General features: G+C 39.1%; 1 protein-coding gene across 1 annotated transcript in view; it reads right to left on the reverse strand.

Annotated features, from left to right (window-relative positions):
• Window positions 1-1152: 1152 nt before the first annotated feature.
• The window catches only part of fbxw2 (F-box and WD repeat domain containing 2), a 35553-nt gene continuing 19543 nt past the window's right edge, over window positions 1153-17162 (reverse strand). The window contains exons 5-7 of the mRNA XM_063073431.1: window positions 14860-14946; window positions 10513-10682; window positions 1153-7519 (exon numbers count right to left, since the gene is read on the reverse strand). Coding sequence (XP_062929501.1) covers window positions 7231-7519; window positions 10513-10682; window positions 14860-14946 — 546 coding nt within the window. The 3' untranslated portion in view covers window positions 1153-7230. The remainder of the gene's footprint in view (window positions 7520-10512; window positions 10683-14859; window positions 14947-17162) is intronic.

Below are 17162 nucleotides of genomic sequence, written 5' to 3' on the forward strand. Positions count from 1 at the left end.
ACTTTCCATTACTAAGCACATTTAACTACCAGCGTGTCTCCGATCTTACATACAGACAAGCAGCAACAGGCCAATTGTTTCCTCCATGTATTTCATCATTCAATAAGATCACAACTGATCTGATTGTATTCTCAACTCCACATTCCCACTCACCTGCAGTAACCTTCCATGCTTTTTGCTTTTCTAGCATATGAATATTCAAAGACTGCTTGCTCTACCCCTTGAGGAGGGGGTTCAAAGACTCTTGACTTAGAAAATCATGTTGATTCATTTGTCTCAAGTGCACGATTCCTTCTTTTTTGAGCAGCAGATCCTTGTTTATTTTTATTTATTTAGAGGTACAGCGCAGAACAGGACCTTACAGCCCAACAAGCCACACCACCCAGCACCCCACTTATTTAACCCTAGCCTACTTACATAGGCAATTTACAATGCCCAGTTAACCTACTAACCATTACACCAACAGGATGTGGGTGAAACTGGAGTGCCTGGAGGAACCCTACTCGCTCATGGGAAGGATATACAAATGGCGTGGCATTGAACTCTGACGCCCCAAGCTGTTAATAGGCCCCAGTTGTGCTAACCACTAGATTCTCCCACAAGAAGAACAACCTCCAAGCATCCACTCAGTCAACACCTCTAAGGATTTTCTGTTTTGACCAAGTCATCTCTAATTCTTTAAACTCCAGAGGGTTCAAACACAATCCCTTCAAGTGTTTTGCCACATTATATTCCATTTGCCAGATTTTTCCCCTCATTCATTTCATCAGTAGTTTTCAACTTCACAGAATCAGAAAAAGCTTGCAGAGGGGTTCAAACTCAGTCAGCTCCATCGTGGGTACTAGCCTCCCCACTTCTGCATGTGCACCATGAGATCCACAGGGTTATCATTATACATCAGCAGATGTAACATTATTAAATCCAGAAACTTGTACAATGGTGCCACTCTCCACAACAACCAAAAACACTATCAAAACAGAGAGAATTATACCATGGCTCACAAAACAGCACTGTAAAAGGTAAAACAAAAGTACCGAGGCCACATTTTTTCCCCATCACAAAAGCAAAATATATTAAATTATACAGTAAAAATATTGTTTTGCTTTGGGCTTCACAAGGTCAAGTAGCATAAATCATGCCTTTTGATTGGCCAATTGGTCAGCTGAATATCCTGCCGAAGGAGTTTGGTCCAAAACGTCGACTCTACTCTTTTCCTAGGTGCTGCCTGGTTGCTGAGCTCCTCCAGCATTTTGTGTGTTGCTCAGATTTCCAGCATCTGCAGATTCTCTCTTGTTTATCAATTAAGTTCACTATAACTTTGATTTATATGGCATCTTTACCCACCCAGAGCAAAACCTCCTAAAGCACTTTGCAGAAGCAGTTTTTAAAAACAAACATCATGGTGATCCACAAAAAGTATTGAAATTGCCCAGTACCACTACATTTAACAATCTGATTTAGGATTTATTTCTACACAAGTTTGCCAAAAATATTCACTTTAAAATTTACAGCCATCCCTTCAATACTTTGAGATGGCAAAACTATTCTACTATAGACCATTTTCAGAAGTAAAATGTGAAAATTAAAAAGTAACATTTTAAAAAACATTCCACAATTAGATACAGGCTAGACTTTCTAAAATGCAATGTAGTAATCATAAACAAATTTCTTACATGCTCATTTGGACTGCCAAATCCAATCCATAGTATATACTCTACATATCATTCTTTTTGTAAAGCCACATCTTGTTGAGTATTCAACTGTACTGCTTAACCTCTCAGCCTCAGTACAATGCCTTCAGTAAACCAATATTAAACAAGGGCAGTTTTAATCACGTTAAATAATATTCTCAAGAAGGGACTCTGCAGGGAGTAGTGAGGATAGCCCAGTGCATCTGTAGATGTGACCTTCCCACTATTCAGGACATTTACAAAGACAGGTGTGTAAAAAGGGCCCGAAGGATCACTGGGGCTCCAAGATACCCCAAACACAAACTGTTCCAGCTGCTACCATTCAGGAAACGGTACCGCAGCATAAACGCCAGGACCAACAGGCTCCGGGACAGCTTCTTCCACCAGGCTATGAGACTGATTAATTCACGCTGATACAATTGTATGTCGATGCTATATTGACTGCCCTGTTGTACATACTATTTATTAAAAATTACTATAAATTGCACATTTAGATGGAGACATAACGGAAAGATTTTTACTCACGTATATGAAGGATGTAAGTAATAAAGTCAATTCGATTCAAATGAATTAAATTTTCCTAGCATCTTAGTGTAAGAGCCAAAAAATCCAGACCACTTAAGTAGCACTAAAGGGCATTACTGAAATAAATAGGATTTCACATCGACGACCAAACCAATTAACCTTGTTTTAACAGCATCTGTTTTCTGTTCACATCATTTACTTCAATTTATGAACCAACTACTTAGAATAACTCATGTTAATTGTAACACGGTGGCCCCTTCACATCATAAAGATGTGCATGTAAAGATTTGAGTGTAAATACAGTATGACAGTTAAAGCTTCTGAATATCACAATTGTTAATCCTCAAAATGAGATGCAATAGCCTCTTGTGGTTTACTGAATTAGTTTCAGCTGCCCTGCCATCAGACCTTAATTGTCATTCGTTGTTCATGAGATTGAGAGATGTTGCATTGTGAGAAGTTTTAGACACTAAGAATACACAAAAATGCAATTTTTTCCATGACCATATTTCAATAACGTGATGCTTTGAGGGCATTTTTTTTTCCAGCAACATTTCCTTCACAGGGGCTAAAACGCTTCAACAAAACTGAATAGAAACAATATTAAAATCCACACACCAGGATCCAAAATGGAAGCAAGCCTGGGTGACAGGCAGGACAGTTTCAACATAACCAAGAGGCACATTTAATTGCTAATTATACAGCACCAGCATGCCTAGAATCTTTTCAAAGCATTTTTATAACTAATGTTTGAACGGCAGTGATGGATATATGTAGGAAAACTTCATAATTTGTACTAAAATTTATAATTTAATATTTTTGAACAGGCATGGCTACAATGCAAAGCTACTAATTTATAATCTTATAGCTAATTTTTGAACTTTCATGTAGGAAAATGTAGTAATTACATTCTCTGTAAATGATCTTATTTTAAGATCAGCCTTCTCATCTTGAGGGAAATGAGAGCAAGTTGATGCATCCTGTCCCAATGTGCATATCCCCAAATTTCTGATGTTAAATTCAGGTTTAGCAATAACCTGCCTATTTCCAATTCTGCTTGTTTAGCCTTCAGCTGTGTCACACAGCCAGTGAGATACTGCCCACAGCTCCAGTGTCCCTGGCTTCCATCATGACCTCCAGTTCCTTGTGAGTTACCCAGCTCTCCCCAAGTGCCCCATTTCCTCCCACATCCCAGACATGACAGTGTTGGTAGGTTAACCAGCCATTGTAACTTGCCCACAAGTGCATAGGTGAGTGGTATAATCTGGAAGGGGCATGGTGGTGAGGCAATGAGAATGTGGCAAGAATTTTAAAAATGTGATTATTAGTGTAAATAGATGGTTGATGGTCAACACAGGTTTGGTGGGACGAACAGCCTGATTCTATACTGTTCCTCTTTAAGATGCTACATCAGTAGTGGTCACCTCATTATAGGAAGGGTATGGAAGCTTTAAAGGGTGCAGAGATTTACCAGGATTCTGCCTGGATTACAGAGCATGTCTGATGAGGTTAGATTGAGCGAGCTAGGGTTTTCCTTTTTAAAATAAAGGATTATGAGAGGTGACTAAGAGGCATTGATAGAGAGATCAGCCAGAGCTTTTCCTTGGGTGAAGATGGCTAATACAAGAGGGCATAATTTTAAGGTGATTGGAGGGAAGTATCAAGGTTGGGGGGAGATGTCATAAGATTCTTTTTAAAACATAGTAGTAATAGATGGGTGGAATGTCCTGCCAGAGGTGGTAGTAGAGGCAGATACTTTAGGGGGATTTGAGAGACTCTTAGATAGGCACATGGATGAAGAAAATAGAGGATTACATGGGAGGGAAGAGTTAGATTGACCTTAAGAGTAGGTTTAAAAGGTCAGCACAATATTGTAGGTGAAAGGACCTGCACTGAGCTGTCCTCTTCCACTGTCCGCAGTGCAATTTATTTTTCTGTGGTCACGCTAACCTGTGATTGGGGTTTTTGCACAACATGTCGTTGTTCATCTACTCTGCCTGAACTCAAGAACCTTTGCTAACTTTCGTAAAACTCATCATCTTGAACGTGTCAGCATTGCCCAATCATACGCTCACTCTGGAAATTTATTTAATCCCAACTTGCAGTCCTCCTTGGGACAGGGGCTGTCCAGTTTGAACAACCTGGCTTGAAAAATGCAGCTTTACACAAAGCTTCCCACAGAGTTTCAAAGCATTTTTCAAGCTAGCGATAATAATCTAATGTTTCATAAATGGAAACATTATATATTCTTTTAGTTTAATTATGGATAGTGTTAATTATTCAATGACCTGAGAATTATAGTAAGTACATGTTGATTGATATTATATGGGTTACTATAGAGAACAGACATCTCTAATAGAGTAATTTTCCCAATGGATCTTTTAAGAATAAATCCCATTATAACCTGGGCACTACCTGTGTTGTCTATTCTTCACATCACACACAACCAACCCCACAACAAATTTGGTATCCCCAGTAAACTATCTGCAAATTCAGAAATTATTTCCTCTAAATTGTTGATTTAAAATTGTGAAGGTGGTTGTTGTTGCACTGATTCTTAAGACATAGAACACGACAGCACAGTACAGGCCCTTTGGCCCACAAAATTGTGCCAAACTTTTAATCTACTCTGAGATCAATGCGACCCTTCCCACCCACACAATTTTTTGAACATCAGGAGAATTCAGGGTTATGGGATTAACACAGGAAGATGGTGGTAATTTGTAGCCATGAGTGATATAGCAGGCACAGTGGCCAGAATTTTTCTCCAGCTTCTTTTTTTGAGACATGATGGAGTCAGATTCATACAGCACAGAAATTTTTGGCCTACTGAGCCACCAATTCACATTAATCCTATTTCCCCCCAACCCCGACTTTATCACTCATTAACATACTAGGGACAAACATGAACCAGTATCCAACATTTTTGGGATGGGAGAGGAAACTGAAGCTCCCCGGGGAAATGAGTGGTCAGAGGAAGAATTTTTTTTAAAAATTTGCACATTGGTTGTTTGGCATTGTACATGTAGAGTTTTTCATAAATTCTATTGTTTATCTGTATTTTCTTGTAAATGCCTGGAAGAAAATGAATCTGAAGGTAGTATATGGTGACATTTACAAACTTCGATAATAAATTTATTTTGACTTTGTAACTCTCACATGGACATCACCAGAGGAGTAGATCGAGCCATGGTATCTGAAGATATATGGCACAGCTCTAATCTGCACCTTTTCTCCACTCCTCTATCCATCTTCCAATTCTTTACTCCCTACTCCCCAGTCTTTGGAGACAGCAGTACATTCTGACCATACTTGTCTGTCGTTGAAGGCCTTTCGATAATACGGTGAGAAACTAAATTTATCTTCAGCTGTTAATGAGCTTTTTGAAGGAATAAGGTCAATAAGAGAAGATACCTTTTGAAATATATAAATGCACAGCAGTTGTGAATTCAGGCCCATGCCAGGAAAGGGTACTGCAAAACTCTACAGCACAATTTCAAGGACATCAAATGTGAAGCGGTAGAACTATTTGAGTCCTGTCAATGCTCCTGTAACTGATATATCTGTTTATTTTACAGATAAGTCACAGAACAAATCCTGCTGCCCAGCAACCCAGCTATTGAACCCTAGTCTAAACACAGGACAATTTTACATTGATGAATTAACCTACTAAGCAGTGTGTCTTTGGACTGTTGAAAGAAACCAGAACACCTAGAGGAAACCCACTTAGTTCACGATGAGCACATACAAACTCCTTACAGACAGAGCCAGAATTAAACACCAAGAGCTCTAACAGTGTCACACTAACAGCTACGTTACCATGATTGCACTAGTGTTTGTGATCAAACATCTCTTGGCCAGAATAGCTCCACATGTCTACAGAGCAAGTCCAGGTAGATGGATGATACAAGATTATGAAATTCTCATTAAGTGGGAGAACAGGATCAAAAATGGAAAGACCTATTTGTTCTCTTTTGGAACAGAATAGACAGGTACTTCACAATTGAAACATTATTGACCACACTGGAGGTCTGGCTCTTTCTGCATTGATACATCAATCAGCAATCAGATGTAAAGGTGTAAAATAAGTTTCAAACACACTGGTTTTGTTTGACATTTTTGAAAAAAAAAGGGAATCAACTGTACTGTACAAGATAGAATGTCTGATCGGGCCATGAATGACTACCAGTTTAGGAAGCAATTCAATGAGAAGGTCACATTCTTTAGACAGGAGCAACAGGGAAATCAGATGGGAAGACTGTCATGGGGAATATCTAGCAGCCTCAATTGCAAAGGGAGCATCATCACTGCAGCGTTTTGTAAGATCGTAAATATGGAACTTTTAACGCAAATGAGGCAAGTAGCCAAGCAAGTTTCCAACTATTTCTTCAGAAAGAATATATTGAAGATAATTAACAATTGCGACAATGTGGGCAAATATCAATAAAAATATCATTGTAAATAACGACTATACCAAAATATAAAATGTGGACAAATTTAAAGTACCTACCTAATGTTATATAAACAAGCTCACTGAGAGCAACCACTGAAAAGCATTAAGGCAAAGTCCTGAATGGAAATATTTATATATAAAAAGTAATGGGTTCTATACTTCCAGGTGCAGAAGAAATGAAAACATTCTGGGAATGTTCAGAATACTGCAAACAATAGATTAATTATGTTGAAATGTGCTTGTAAAGCATAATCTTCAACCCTTGGCTCATCATAAATTTCTAAACAGTGCCATGTTTAATTTAACATACATTTTTTCCTTCCTTTCCTGTATTGGTACATTAATATGCAAGCAAACTGATTTAAATTTAAAGATGTAAAAATAATTTTCAAACATGCTGGTTTTGTTTGACTTTTAAAAAAAATAAAAGGCAATCAACTGTATTGTACACGAGAGAATGCCTGGTCTGTGTCTCTTTGGTTCATGCAAAGATTCTGCATTCTCAGAAACGTCCTTGAAAACAGCAGCACGAGCAGATCATGCCCAATAGTTGATTCCTTTTCATCCATTCTCCTTCCACAGGACCAAGTGAATACTATGATCCGGCATGCTTGTGGCAAAAACCAAGCCAGTGTCATTCTTGCCATTCAGTCCGTTTAGCCACGCGGTCTCCCCCGCCAGGAAGCTTGATCCCCTCTTGGATTTCCTGTATGCCGGCAGTGGCCATCGGCCAATCAGTTTCTCGGTCCTTAGGTCCATTATGTACAGGTAACGGCTGTCAAAGAGCAGAGCAAACACTTCTCCCAGGCTCAATAAGGAAAGGTTTGTAGAGTCAGGGGTTCTAATAACTCTGTTAAAGAAAACAGGAATAGGGGTAAAGCTGGATTCAGAGGCAAGTAATATTGATACAATAAGAACATTTGACACTTCCAAAAATACACTGAATTTTATTGAGAACCAACCCATTCCCTGGATTTATTCAGCATCTTTAATGAAGTGGTGAAATGCCTTAAAATAGGGGAGAGGTGCAAAGGGACTTGGGAAGCCCTCATGCAGGACTCCCTAAAGGTTAACCTGCAGGTTGAGTCAGTGGTAAGGAAGGCAAATACAATGTTAGCATTCATTTCAAGAGGACTAGAATATACAGTTGCAAGGAAAAGTTTGCAAACCCTTTGCAATTACCTGGCTTTCTGCATTACTCATAAAATGCTGTCAGATATTAGACAAACAATAATATACAAGCACATTCTGCCTAAACTACTAACACACAAACACTTGAACTTTTCATGTCATTACTGAACACACTGTTTAATTATTTACAGTCCAGACTAGAAAAGTATGTGAACCCTTGTATTTAATAACTGGTAGAACTTCCTTTAGCAGCAATAACCTCCATTTCCTGTAGCTACTGATCAGACTTGCCCACAGTGAGGAGGAATTTTAGACCATTCCACCATTCAAAACTGTTTCAGTTCATCAATATTTGTGGGTTACCTTGCATTAACAGCCCTTTTCAGGTTATGCCAGAGCATCTCAACTGTGTTAAGATCTGGACTCTGACTTGGCCATTCCAAAACACAAATTTTCTTCTTCTTAAACCATTCTGTTGTTGATTTACTCGGTGTTTCAGATCATTGTCGTTACATCATCCAACTTCTATTAAGCGTCAGGTGATGAATACCACTACCCTGACATTCTCCTGCAAAATGTACTGATACTATTTTGAATTTATTGTTCCCTTAATGATTGCAAGCTGTCCAGGCCCTGAGGCAGCAAAGCAGCCCCAATCCATGATGTTCTTTCCACCACGCTTCACAGTCGGGTTGAGGTTTAGGTGTTGGTGTACAGTGTGCCCTTTTCCCTCCAAACATAGCAGTATGCATTACTGCCTAAAAGTTCAACTTATCCGTGACCATTGTCCCAGAAGCACTGTGGAACATCCAGATGTCTGCTGCAAACTTGAAGCAATGTTTTTTTTTGGAGAGCAGTGGTTTCCTCCATGGTGTCCTTCCATGAACACCATTTTTGTTCAGTGTTTTTCTTATAGTAGACATGAGTAGAGACTTGAGCAAATTCTAGACATTTCTGCAGGTCCTTTACTGTTACCCTTGGCTTCTTTTTCACCTCCTTCAACATTGCACATAATGCTCTTGGTTTGATCTTTGCAGGACGCCCATTCATCGGGAGAGTAGGAACAGTACTATATTTCCTCCATTTGTAGACAGTTTCTCTCACTGTGGACTGAAGAACACTCAACAGGTGTTTAGAAATGCTTCTGTCGTCTTTTCCAGCTTCATGCATCTCTACACTTCTTCTAAGGTCCTCTGAAAGTTGTTTTGATCAAGGCATGGTGCACAAAAACGTATCTTTCTTGGGAAGAGCAGGTTCTGTCAGTAACACAGCTTTGAGTGTCTTTTTTTTTTAAATAGGGCAGGGCACCTCTACATCCCACACCTCCAATCTCATCTCATTGACTGCAACACCTGACTCCAAATAGCTTTTGTAGAAGGCATTACCCCAGAGGTTCACATACTTTTTTGAATCTAGACTGCGCTTGGTTAAATGGTGTACTCAGTACTGACGACAGGAAGTACAACTGTTCGTGTGCTATTAGTTTAGGCAAGTTGTGTTGTCTATTAGTGTGACTTAGGTTAAGATCAGACCACAATTTTTGAGTAATTAATGCAGAAAACCAGGTAACTGCATAGGGTTCACAAACCTTTTCTTGCAACTCTAAAAGCAAGGACATAATGTTGGGCATTGGTCAAGCTGCATTTGGAGTATTATGAGCAATTCTGGGCCCCTCACCTCAGAAAGGATGTGCTGGCATTGGAGAGAGTCCAGAGGAAGGTCACACGAATGATTTCAGGAATGAAAGGGTTAATGTATGAGGAGCGTTTGATGGTTCTGGGCCTGTACTTGCTGGAGTTCAGAAGTATGTGAGAAAAAACTCATGGAAGCTCATCAAATATTGAAATGTCTGGATAGAGTGGATGTTTCCTATAGTGGGAGAGTCTAAGACCAGAGGGCATAGTCTCAGAACAGAGTGAAGTCCATTTACAATAGAGATGAGGAATTTCTTTCGCCAGAGGGTTGCAGATCCGTGGTATTCATTACCACGTTATGGGGGAGAAGACAGGAGAATTGGGTTAAGAGGGATAACAAGCCAGCAGCGATGGAATGAAGAAGTAGACCTGATGGGCCAAATGGCCTATTTCTACTTTTATATCTTATGGTCTTAAGTCCAGAACTGACAGATGTACATATGGCTATCATTCATTGTAATTGTCTTATTGCAGATCAAAACTGATTTTCAAATATGCAGAATAGAATCTAAAGGAACAAGGGAATTTAGATTAAAATTTCTATGGGCTCAGACAGTTGAATTTACCAAACTTTTTCACCTCAAGGTTGTTAATATTTCAAAAGATGCTTTCACTGAAAAATCAACTTGCATTTCAAATCAAAACAGAATTTTTAATGAAGGTGCTTTGAAATTCAGCAAGGATTCCTCTTCCTGAAAGGTTATTACTTTCTGCAGTCCTGACATACTGTAAAGTAAATTGCATTTTCAAGGTTGTTTGAAAACAGCAGCAATCTGACTTTTATCCTACAACATTATCCTTTTGAAAAGCACATCAACCTCCGATTTATTCATTTTTACTTCAAGATCGTAAAATTATTCCACACTTCTAAATTGACACCTGAGTACACATGCCATTTAAAGTCAATTTCTGTGATGCAGAGTGCTTTAACAGCTATGTTTTCAAAGCTGGTCACCAAGACTTATATTAAAATATGCTTGATTATTGTTGACAATAACAAAATAGCAGTGCTGAATACCTTATAATATCATAACTTGCAAAGTCCCACTGGTACAATCCTAAATCAGATGCACAAACAATGTGCTTTCCATCAAACTGCAGTCTTGGTTGAAGGCAAATGCTTCGGTCATTTGATACAGTAAGTGTCTTCAAACACTTGCAATTGACTTCTCTCCCAATTGGCCATACCTATAAATAATGAAATTTTGTTACACGCTTTTGAATTATTACAAGAATCACAGCACTATTTGCAGATGAATGTCTACGCTTAAGAATAAAGTATCTAAAGATTAGCTTTATTTCTCACATGTACATCAACACATGAAATCATAAAGAAAAACATGACTTTTGCTGGATGTGTTGTGTCGCCATATTTCTGGAGCTAATCAGTATGCCCATAACTTATAACCCCTAATTTGTATGTAACGAACAGTAGATTCCAGTTAATTGGGACCAGTGCAGTATATTTGGGCCCAAGTAAGCAGCTGCCCCAATTAACTGAAATTTCATGAAAATAGTTAAATGGGTATAAAAAAGAAACTACCATCTAACTAGGTAACAAATCATGTCCTTAAATGAAATACAGATCAAGTTAGAACACTACCACTTCTACTACAGAACCATAATTTAGTCCAGTAGGGTAATTTAATCAGCTAGTGTCAAATATTTTTGTGGCATCTCTCAGAAAAGGACTGAGATTTTTTTAAAGACTAAATAAGAAACAAAAATATCAAAAAAATCTTTTTGAATCAGCATTCACCAGTCCAAGTAGATGACATAACACAAGCATACGATACTGATAGTATCTAAAAACCAAACGCTCTAGACACCGGTGTGCTTACTGACCACACAGTGCACTCGACTGACACTAGTTAGAAACTAGTTTAGCAAGTCTCCTCTTAACTAAGCAGTTTAGTGTCCCAAGTAAACAAAGGGAACCCCTGAGATTTTCTCCAATAGTTTTTATTCTTTAAGAATTGCCCCAGATAAGGAGTTGTCCCAATTAATAGGAATCCATTGTATTTCCTTAAAACTATAGAGGAAATCCCTTTTGATCTGGAATGATACAAATATAGTAAACTCCAATGATTCACCACCTTCAGGCTTTCTGGTGATGTCAGACTGGCTGATTTTCCAGACTACAAGACATTTCCTTATTAATACAGCAAAACACTTTTTTTTTAAGATCTTAAAACAAGGGTATAAAAGTGGTGGTGGGGAGTGGAGACTGTTGCTTGCTGCTGCTTACATACAGGAGGGGAGCTGGGGGGGGCTTTAGGGTTCTAACATTTAACTGTCGTTTGTTCTTTGGGGGCAGTCCTGTTTTCGTGGATGGTTGCGAAGAAAAAGCATTTCATGATGCATATATTGTACACATTTCTCTGACATTAAATGTTACCTTTGAAACCTTTGATTTTTTTTTCCCAAAGAACTGAGTGAGCTGTAAACCAAAGGAAGCAAAATCCAGTAGGTTGAAGGGAGTGGTGGACACATCACTTGGTGTGCCAGAAGCTGAATCATTATTACTTCCAAACAATCAAATAGCAGATTTATTGGACTTTAGCTTTTATGCAAAAAATCTTCACTGCAGGCAGATTTGTTGAAATGAATTATCAGTCCATTGGTCGTTTTAATTATAGATTTACATTGCACACCATGTCAGTTGGATCAACTGAATTGTCATTGGATGCCACATTCAGTAAATAGGCTTCTTCCCCATCTTTTCCAGTCCTGAAATGTTTCAGCCCGAACAGTCAATCAGTTGTTCCTCTCAAACGATGCTGTCTGACTTGCTGAGTTCCTCTAGCATTTTGTGTGTGTTACAGTAAATAGTTTGTCAGTAATTCCCATTATGTACTCATTAACATTGCTGGTCATAACAATGATGCTCAAAGATTGAGACAGTGAGAGAAATGTAGACAAATGGGTTCAGATCAAAAAAGAGTTGATTGTATAAAGAATTTGTCAAAAGAATGCTGAAAACCCAATTTCTCCAGGAAACTGCAGTGATTGTACAGATCTTCCCCAGCTTACAGCAGGGTTGCACTGTTGTGAAATATTCATAACCCCAGACAGTTTGCAAGTCGGCAATGTGGCCATGAACCAGGTTTCCACAGCAGGAAGATGCATACAGTCCCATAGCAGCTGGCCAAAGCATACTGGTGGCGCAGTGACATTAGCGCCGGACTCCGGAACGGAGGTTCCTGGGTCTGAAACCAGTCCGGCTGCTCCGGAGTACGCTTTCCATTTGTGCTGGGTTGAGTGTTGAGCTCACAACTAGACCTCGTAAAATAAAGAAAACACTGTGAAATGTCTGTGAGAGGAGTGGCGTCCCACACCCTTCTAATCTGCGCCTGGCCTCTCAGGCCTGAGTCGACGTCATTATCATCATCAAAGCAAACGGACCCCAACCTGTATGTCTTTGGAATGCTGGAGGAAACCGGAGCAACCAGAAGAATCACATGGTCATGGGGAAAACGTACAAACTCTTCACAGAGAGTGGTGGGAATTCAGTTTGTGCTGTCAAACGCTGCTCTAAGCGCGACGCTACCATGTCACCTTTAAACAGGGAGCACAGGAATGGTGCATTGAATGCCCACCTGCTGTGCTGTAAAGCTCTATAGCCAAGAGCTGGAGTAAATAAATCCATTAATAGCACGCAGACCACTGAAGGGTGACGGTAGTGACTTACTCCATCCTATAGCAGGTTCTTCAGAAGCTGTTATGTTAATCAGAATCAGTAACAACTGAGTACCAACAGATTTAAGCTTGATGCTTGCAATCAAAAAGACGTAGAATATAGAACATAAAACAGAAATTTATAGCACATTACAGGCCCTTCGGCGCACAATGTTGTAGAAACTGCCTAGAATTTCCCTAGCTCATAGCCCCCTATTTTTATAAGCTCTGTGTACCTATGTAAGTGGCTCTTAAAAGACCCTATTGTATCCGCTTCCAACACTGCCACCAGCAGTGCACTTCACACACACACCAATTTCCGTGTGAAAAACTTAACCCTGACATCCCCTCGGTATCTATTTCCAAGCACCTTAAAACTATGCTCCTTTGTGTTAGGTTAGCCATTCCAGCCCTGGGAAAAAGCCTCTGGCTATCCATATGATCAATGCCACTCATCATAGGATTGAACAGAAATCAAGACTGCTGGAAAATTGAAGAATGTTTGACATTTTAAGACTTAAAATAAGTCTGCTCGACGTCAGAGGGAAAACCTGTCTGGGCTTTCACAAATAATTGCCTCACCCTCCAATCCAGGACTAAAATTAGTTTAGCACATAAGCAGGTTCCAATTCCAATGAAGACAACACAATCCCTCAAGTCTGCTCCCTGATCAACAAAATCACTTCCATTTCATTATGAAGCAAACACAATTTTACTTCCCTTGCAGTTTTGAAACAGCAAAATATGAGCAAACAAAATCTGATATCAAAGCGCAAAATGAGATGTCATGGCAAACGACAAAAAGCTAGATCAAAGAAACAGGTTTTGAGTCAGCGGGAAGAGAGAATTACTGATGTAGTTCCAGTGTTTAAGACTTTGACAGCTAAACCTATGGCTCTCAGAGGTGGATTAAATTCAGGAAGGACCACCATGGAATTGAAGGAAAGCACAAAAATTCAGAAGTGGAAGAGATGACTGACCAAGAGAGGAGTGACGGCGTAGAGCAATTTGAAAACAAGGAAGAACATTTTAGAAACAGAGGCAACACTCACAACGCGCTGGAGGAACTCAGCAGGTCAGGCAGCATCCGTGGAAAAGATCGGTAGACGAAGGGTTCCGGCCCGAAACGTCGACCGATCTTTTCCACGGATGCTGCCCGACCTGCTGAGTTCCTCCAGTGTGTTGTGAGTGTTGCTTTGACCCCAGCATCTGCAGATCATTCTGTGTTTAGAAACAGAGGCACTGTTTAACAGCAGTCACGTGGTTAATGTAGTTGACAAGATTTCCATGCAAGCCAGCAGAATAACTACACTGTTTGGGTGGAAGTTTTTAAGAGAACCACACATACAATATTTCCTTGAATGTGCATCATAATTTGTGTAGTAAAATATCCTAAAGTATTTCACAAGAATAATCAGATAAAAATTCTCAATGAAACATGTAAAGATGTTTTTTAAATAAAGATTAAATCTGGTTTCAAGGAGGTCTAATGCAGGACTGGGAGCAGCTGAGAGACAGAGGCGGAGTAAGGGAATTAACAGGATTAGGGCCAAACCACTACTCCAGATACTGCATGAAGGAAATTAAATTTGTATAAAGAAGGATCCCAAGGAACTGCTGCAGAGAAAGAAAACTAATAACATACTATGAGCAAATAAGAGAAGTGGAAACATTCTTTAAAATTTACCTTGATTTCATATTTATCAGCACTTAATAGGATATAGTCCCCTGGATTGTGCATTACAGATTCAACCTGACTGACTTGTAAAACCACCTGTATTAAAGAAAACAGACAAAGGTAGCATCAGCAAGACTGATATTAGTAACACTAGAACTTTAATAAACAAAACACAATTCAGGTCTTCAGGCCCATTTCAAGTTTAACTGTACAATTTAGATTATTGTTTTAATCAAAGATCGAGGTAAGCAGCACATTATTCACATGTCACCAAATCATACATTTACTGCACTAATTTCACTCTTAAACAACTGGATAAAACAAGTTAAGCAATCTAATTATATATAGATTGACATTAATGCTCATTAGATCAAACTACAGATCAGAAGTCCAACTACTCTCCATTTTCACATGAGCATCACTGTGTCAATTCTAGTATCACATCATTGAAAGGAGACTGCATTTGCTATGACCCCATAGTTATCTTAGTTGAACTTAAGGTGTACACACTTGCCTGGATCAGGTCCCACCAGAGATTAACATTCACAGCTCCTTACTCTCCACCATCAGATTTCTGAATGGTCCATAAACCTATGAACACTACCTCAACATTTTGCTCTGTTTTTGCACTTTAAAAATATTTTCCTTATTAGTAATTTTTAAGGTATTACATTGTTCTGCTGCCACAAAACAACAAATGCCAGCAATAATAAATCTGATTCTATCAATGTTATTTTGAGACAAAAACTGAATTCAACACAATGATCACCTGGTTTTGCTCAGTTTTATTAAATTTTGTAATTGCCTATAGGACAACATCAAGATTGTTACAACAGCTTCAGTCAACTGTGCCTGTCAAGATAACATGAATGGTGACCAGTAATAAAACTCATCACCAGAGCTCAAACACTAAGCAGTTTGTAAACATTGATATTCAAGTTAGATTTATCAAAATGAAAACAAAGGAAATTATTTTCATCGAGGAGCTACAGGTTTCAATAGTGGAAACTAAATACATTACAAAACAACATGGTGGAATTTATTCTTGTCCTGATGATGTAGAGTGCAGAGAACATTTACAAGCATTTTGTAAGGACTTGAGAACCTGAATCACAGGGAAACATTGAATAGGTTAGGACTTCATTTCCTAAAGTACAGGAGAATGAGAGGAGATTTGATGGAGGTATACAAAATTATGAGGGGTATACAGTAAATGAGATAAATCTTAGGTTTTTCTAGGGGTAATCTCACAAAGTGGAGGTCATCTACTGTATCCAGTGCTCATAGACAGGCCTCCCTTACATCGATAGCAACACATTTCAATTCTACTTTCCTATTTTTACGTCTTCCTCTACTACACCACAATGAGGCCACACAGGTTGGAGGTGTAGAACACCTCTTTATTTGGTCTGGGTAGCCTCTAATCTGATGGCATGAACACTGATTCCTCTAAAGTTGGGTAATTTCATCTCCCTCCCTCTTTTCTCTTTTACCATTCTCCATTTTGCCTCCCCTCTTACCCTTTCTCTCCAACTGCCCTATCACCTCCCTCTGGTGCCCCTCCTCCTTCCCTTTCTCCAATGTTCTCTCCGAACACATTCCATTTTCTTCAGCCCTTTACCTTTTCCACCTCCCAGATTCTCACTTCACCCTCCATTCCCCAGCCATCCACCTTCCCCCTTACATGGTGTCACCTATCACCAGCCAGCTTGCAGTCTTTCCCCTCCTGCCTCCTCCTTATTCTGGCTTCTTCCCCATTCCACTCTAGTCCTGATGAAGGGTTTTTGCCCAAAACATCGACTGTTTATTTCCCTTCAGAGATGCTGTCTGACTTGCTGGGATGAATGTCATGTTATATCTGACCCCTGATTTAAGATGAACTCCATTTTCTTTGATGGCACTACATTTTTGTATTTATCATCAGTAACTCAAAATAGAAATCTGTCAAGTAAAGAATGGTGGCTTGTGGTGCTGCACAAAGCCCGTATGTTTTAATTTCCTGCAGATTTCCATCCCCAGAGAACATTACTGAACTAATGGGCTATTAGAATGATTATGCCAGTTCTTTGTGGCTGTTAATTAATTAACAAATTAAATTCTCTCAGACATTTCAGTGGTTGTGAATTCATCTCCAGATTATTTGTCTAAGCCTCCGGAATGCAAGTCAACATCTTAACCACACTGCACCAACTCCATAAAAATTCTCCACATCAAAAGAGAAAAATTACGTTTAGACTGCTTTCATATTACAACAACCTTAATACAAGAATAGAATAAATAAAGCAACTTAAGGAAAATGATGGCACTCAATA

This window comes from Mobula hypostoma, chromosome 21, assembly GCF_963921235.1.
Source record: "Mobula hypostoma chromosome 21, sMobHyp1.1, whole genome shotgun sequence".
NCBI classification, from domain to species: domain Eukaryota; kingdom Metazoa; phylum Chordata; class Chondrichthyes; order Myliobatiformes; family Myliobatidae; genus Mobula; species Mobula hypostoma.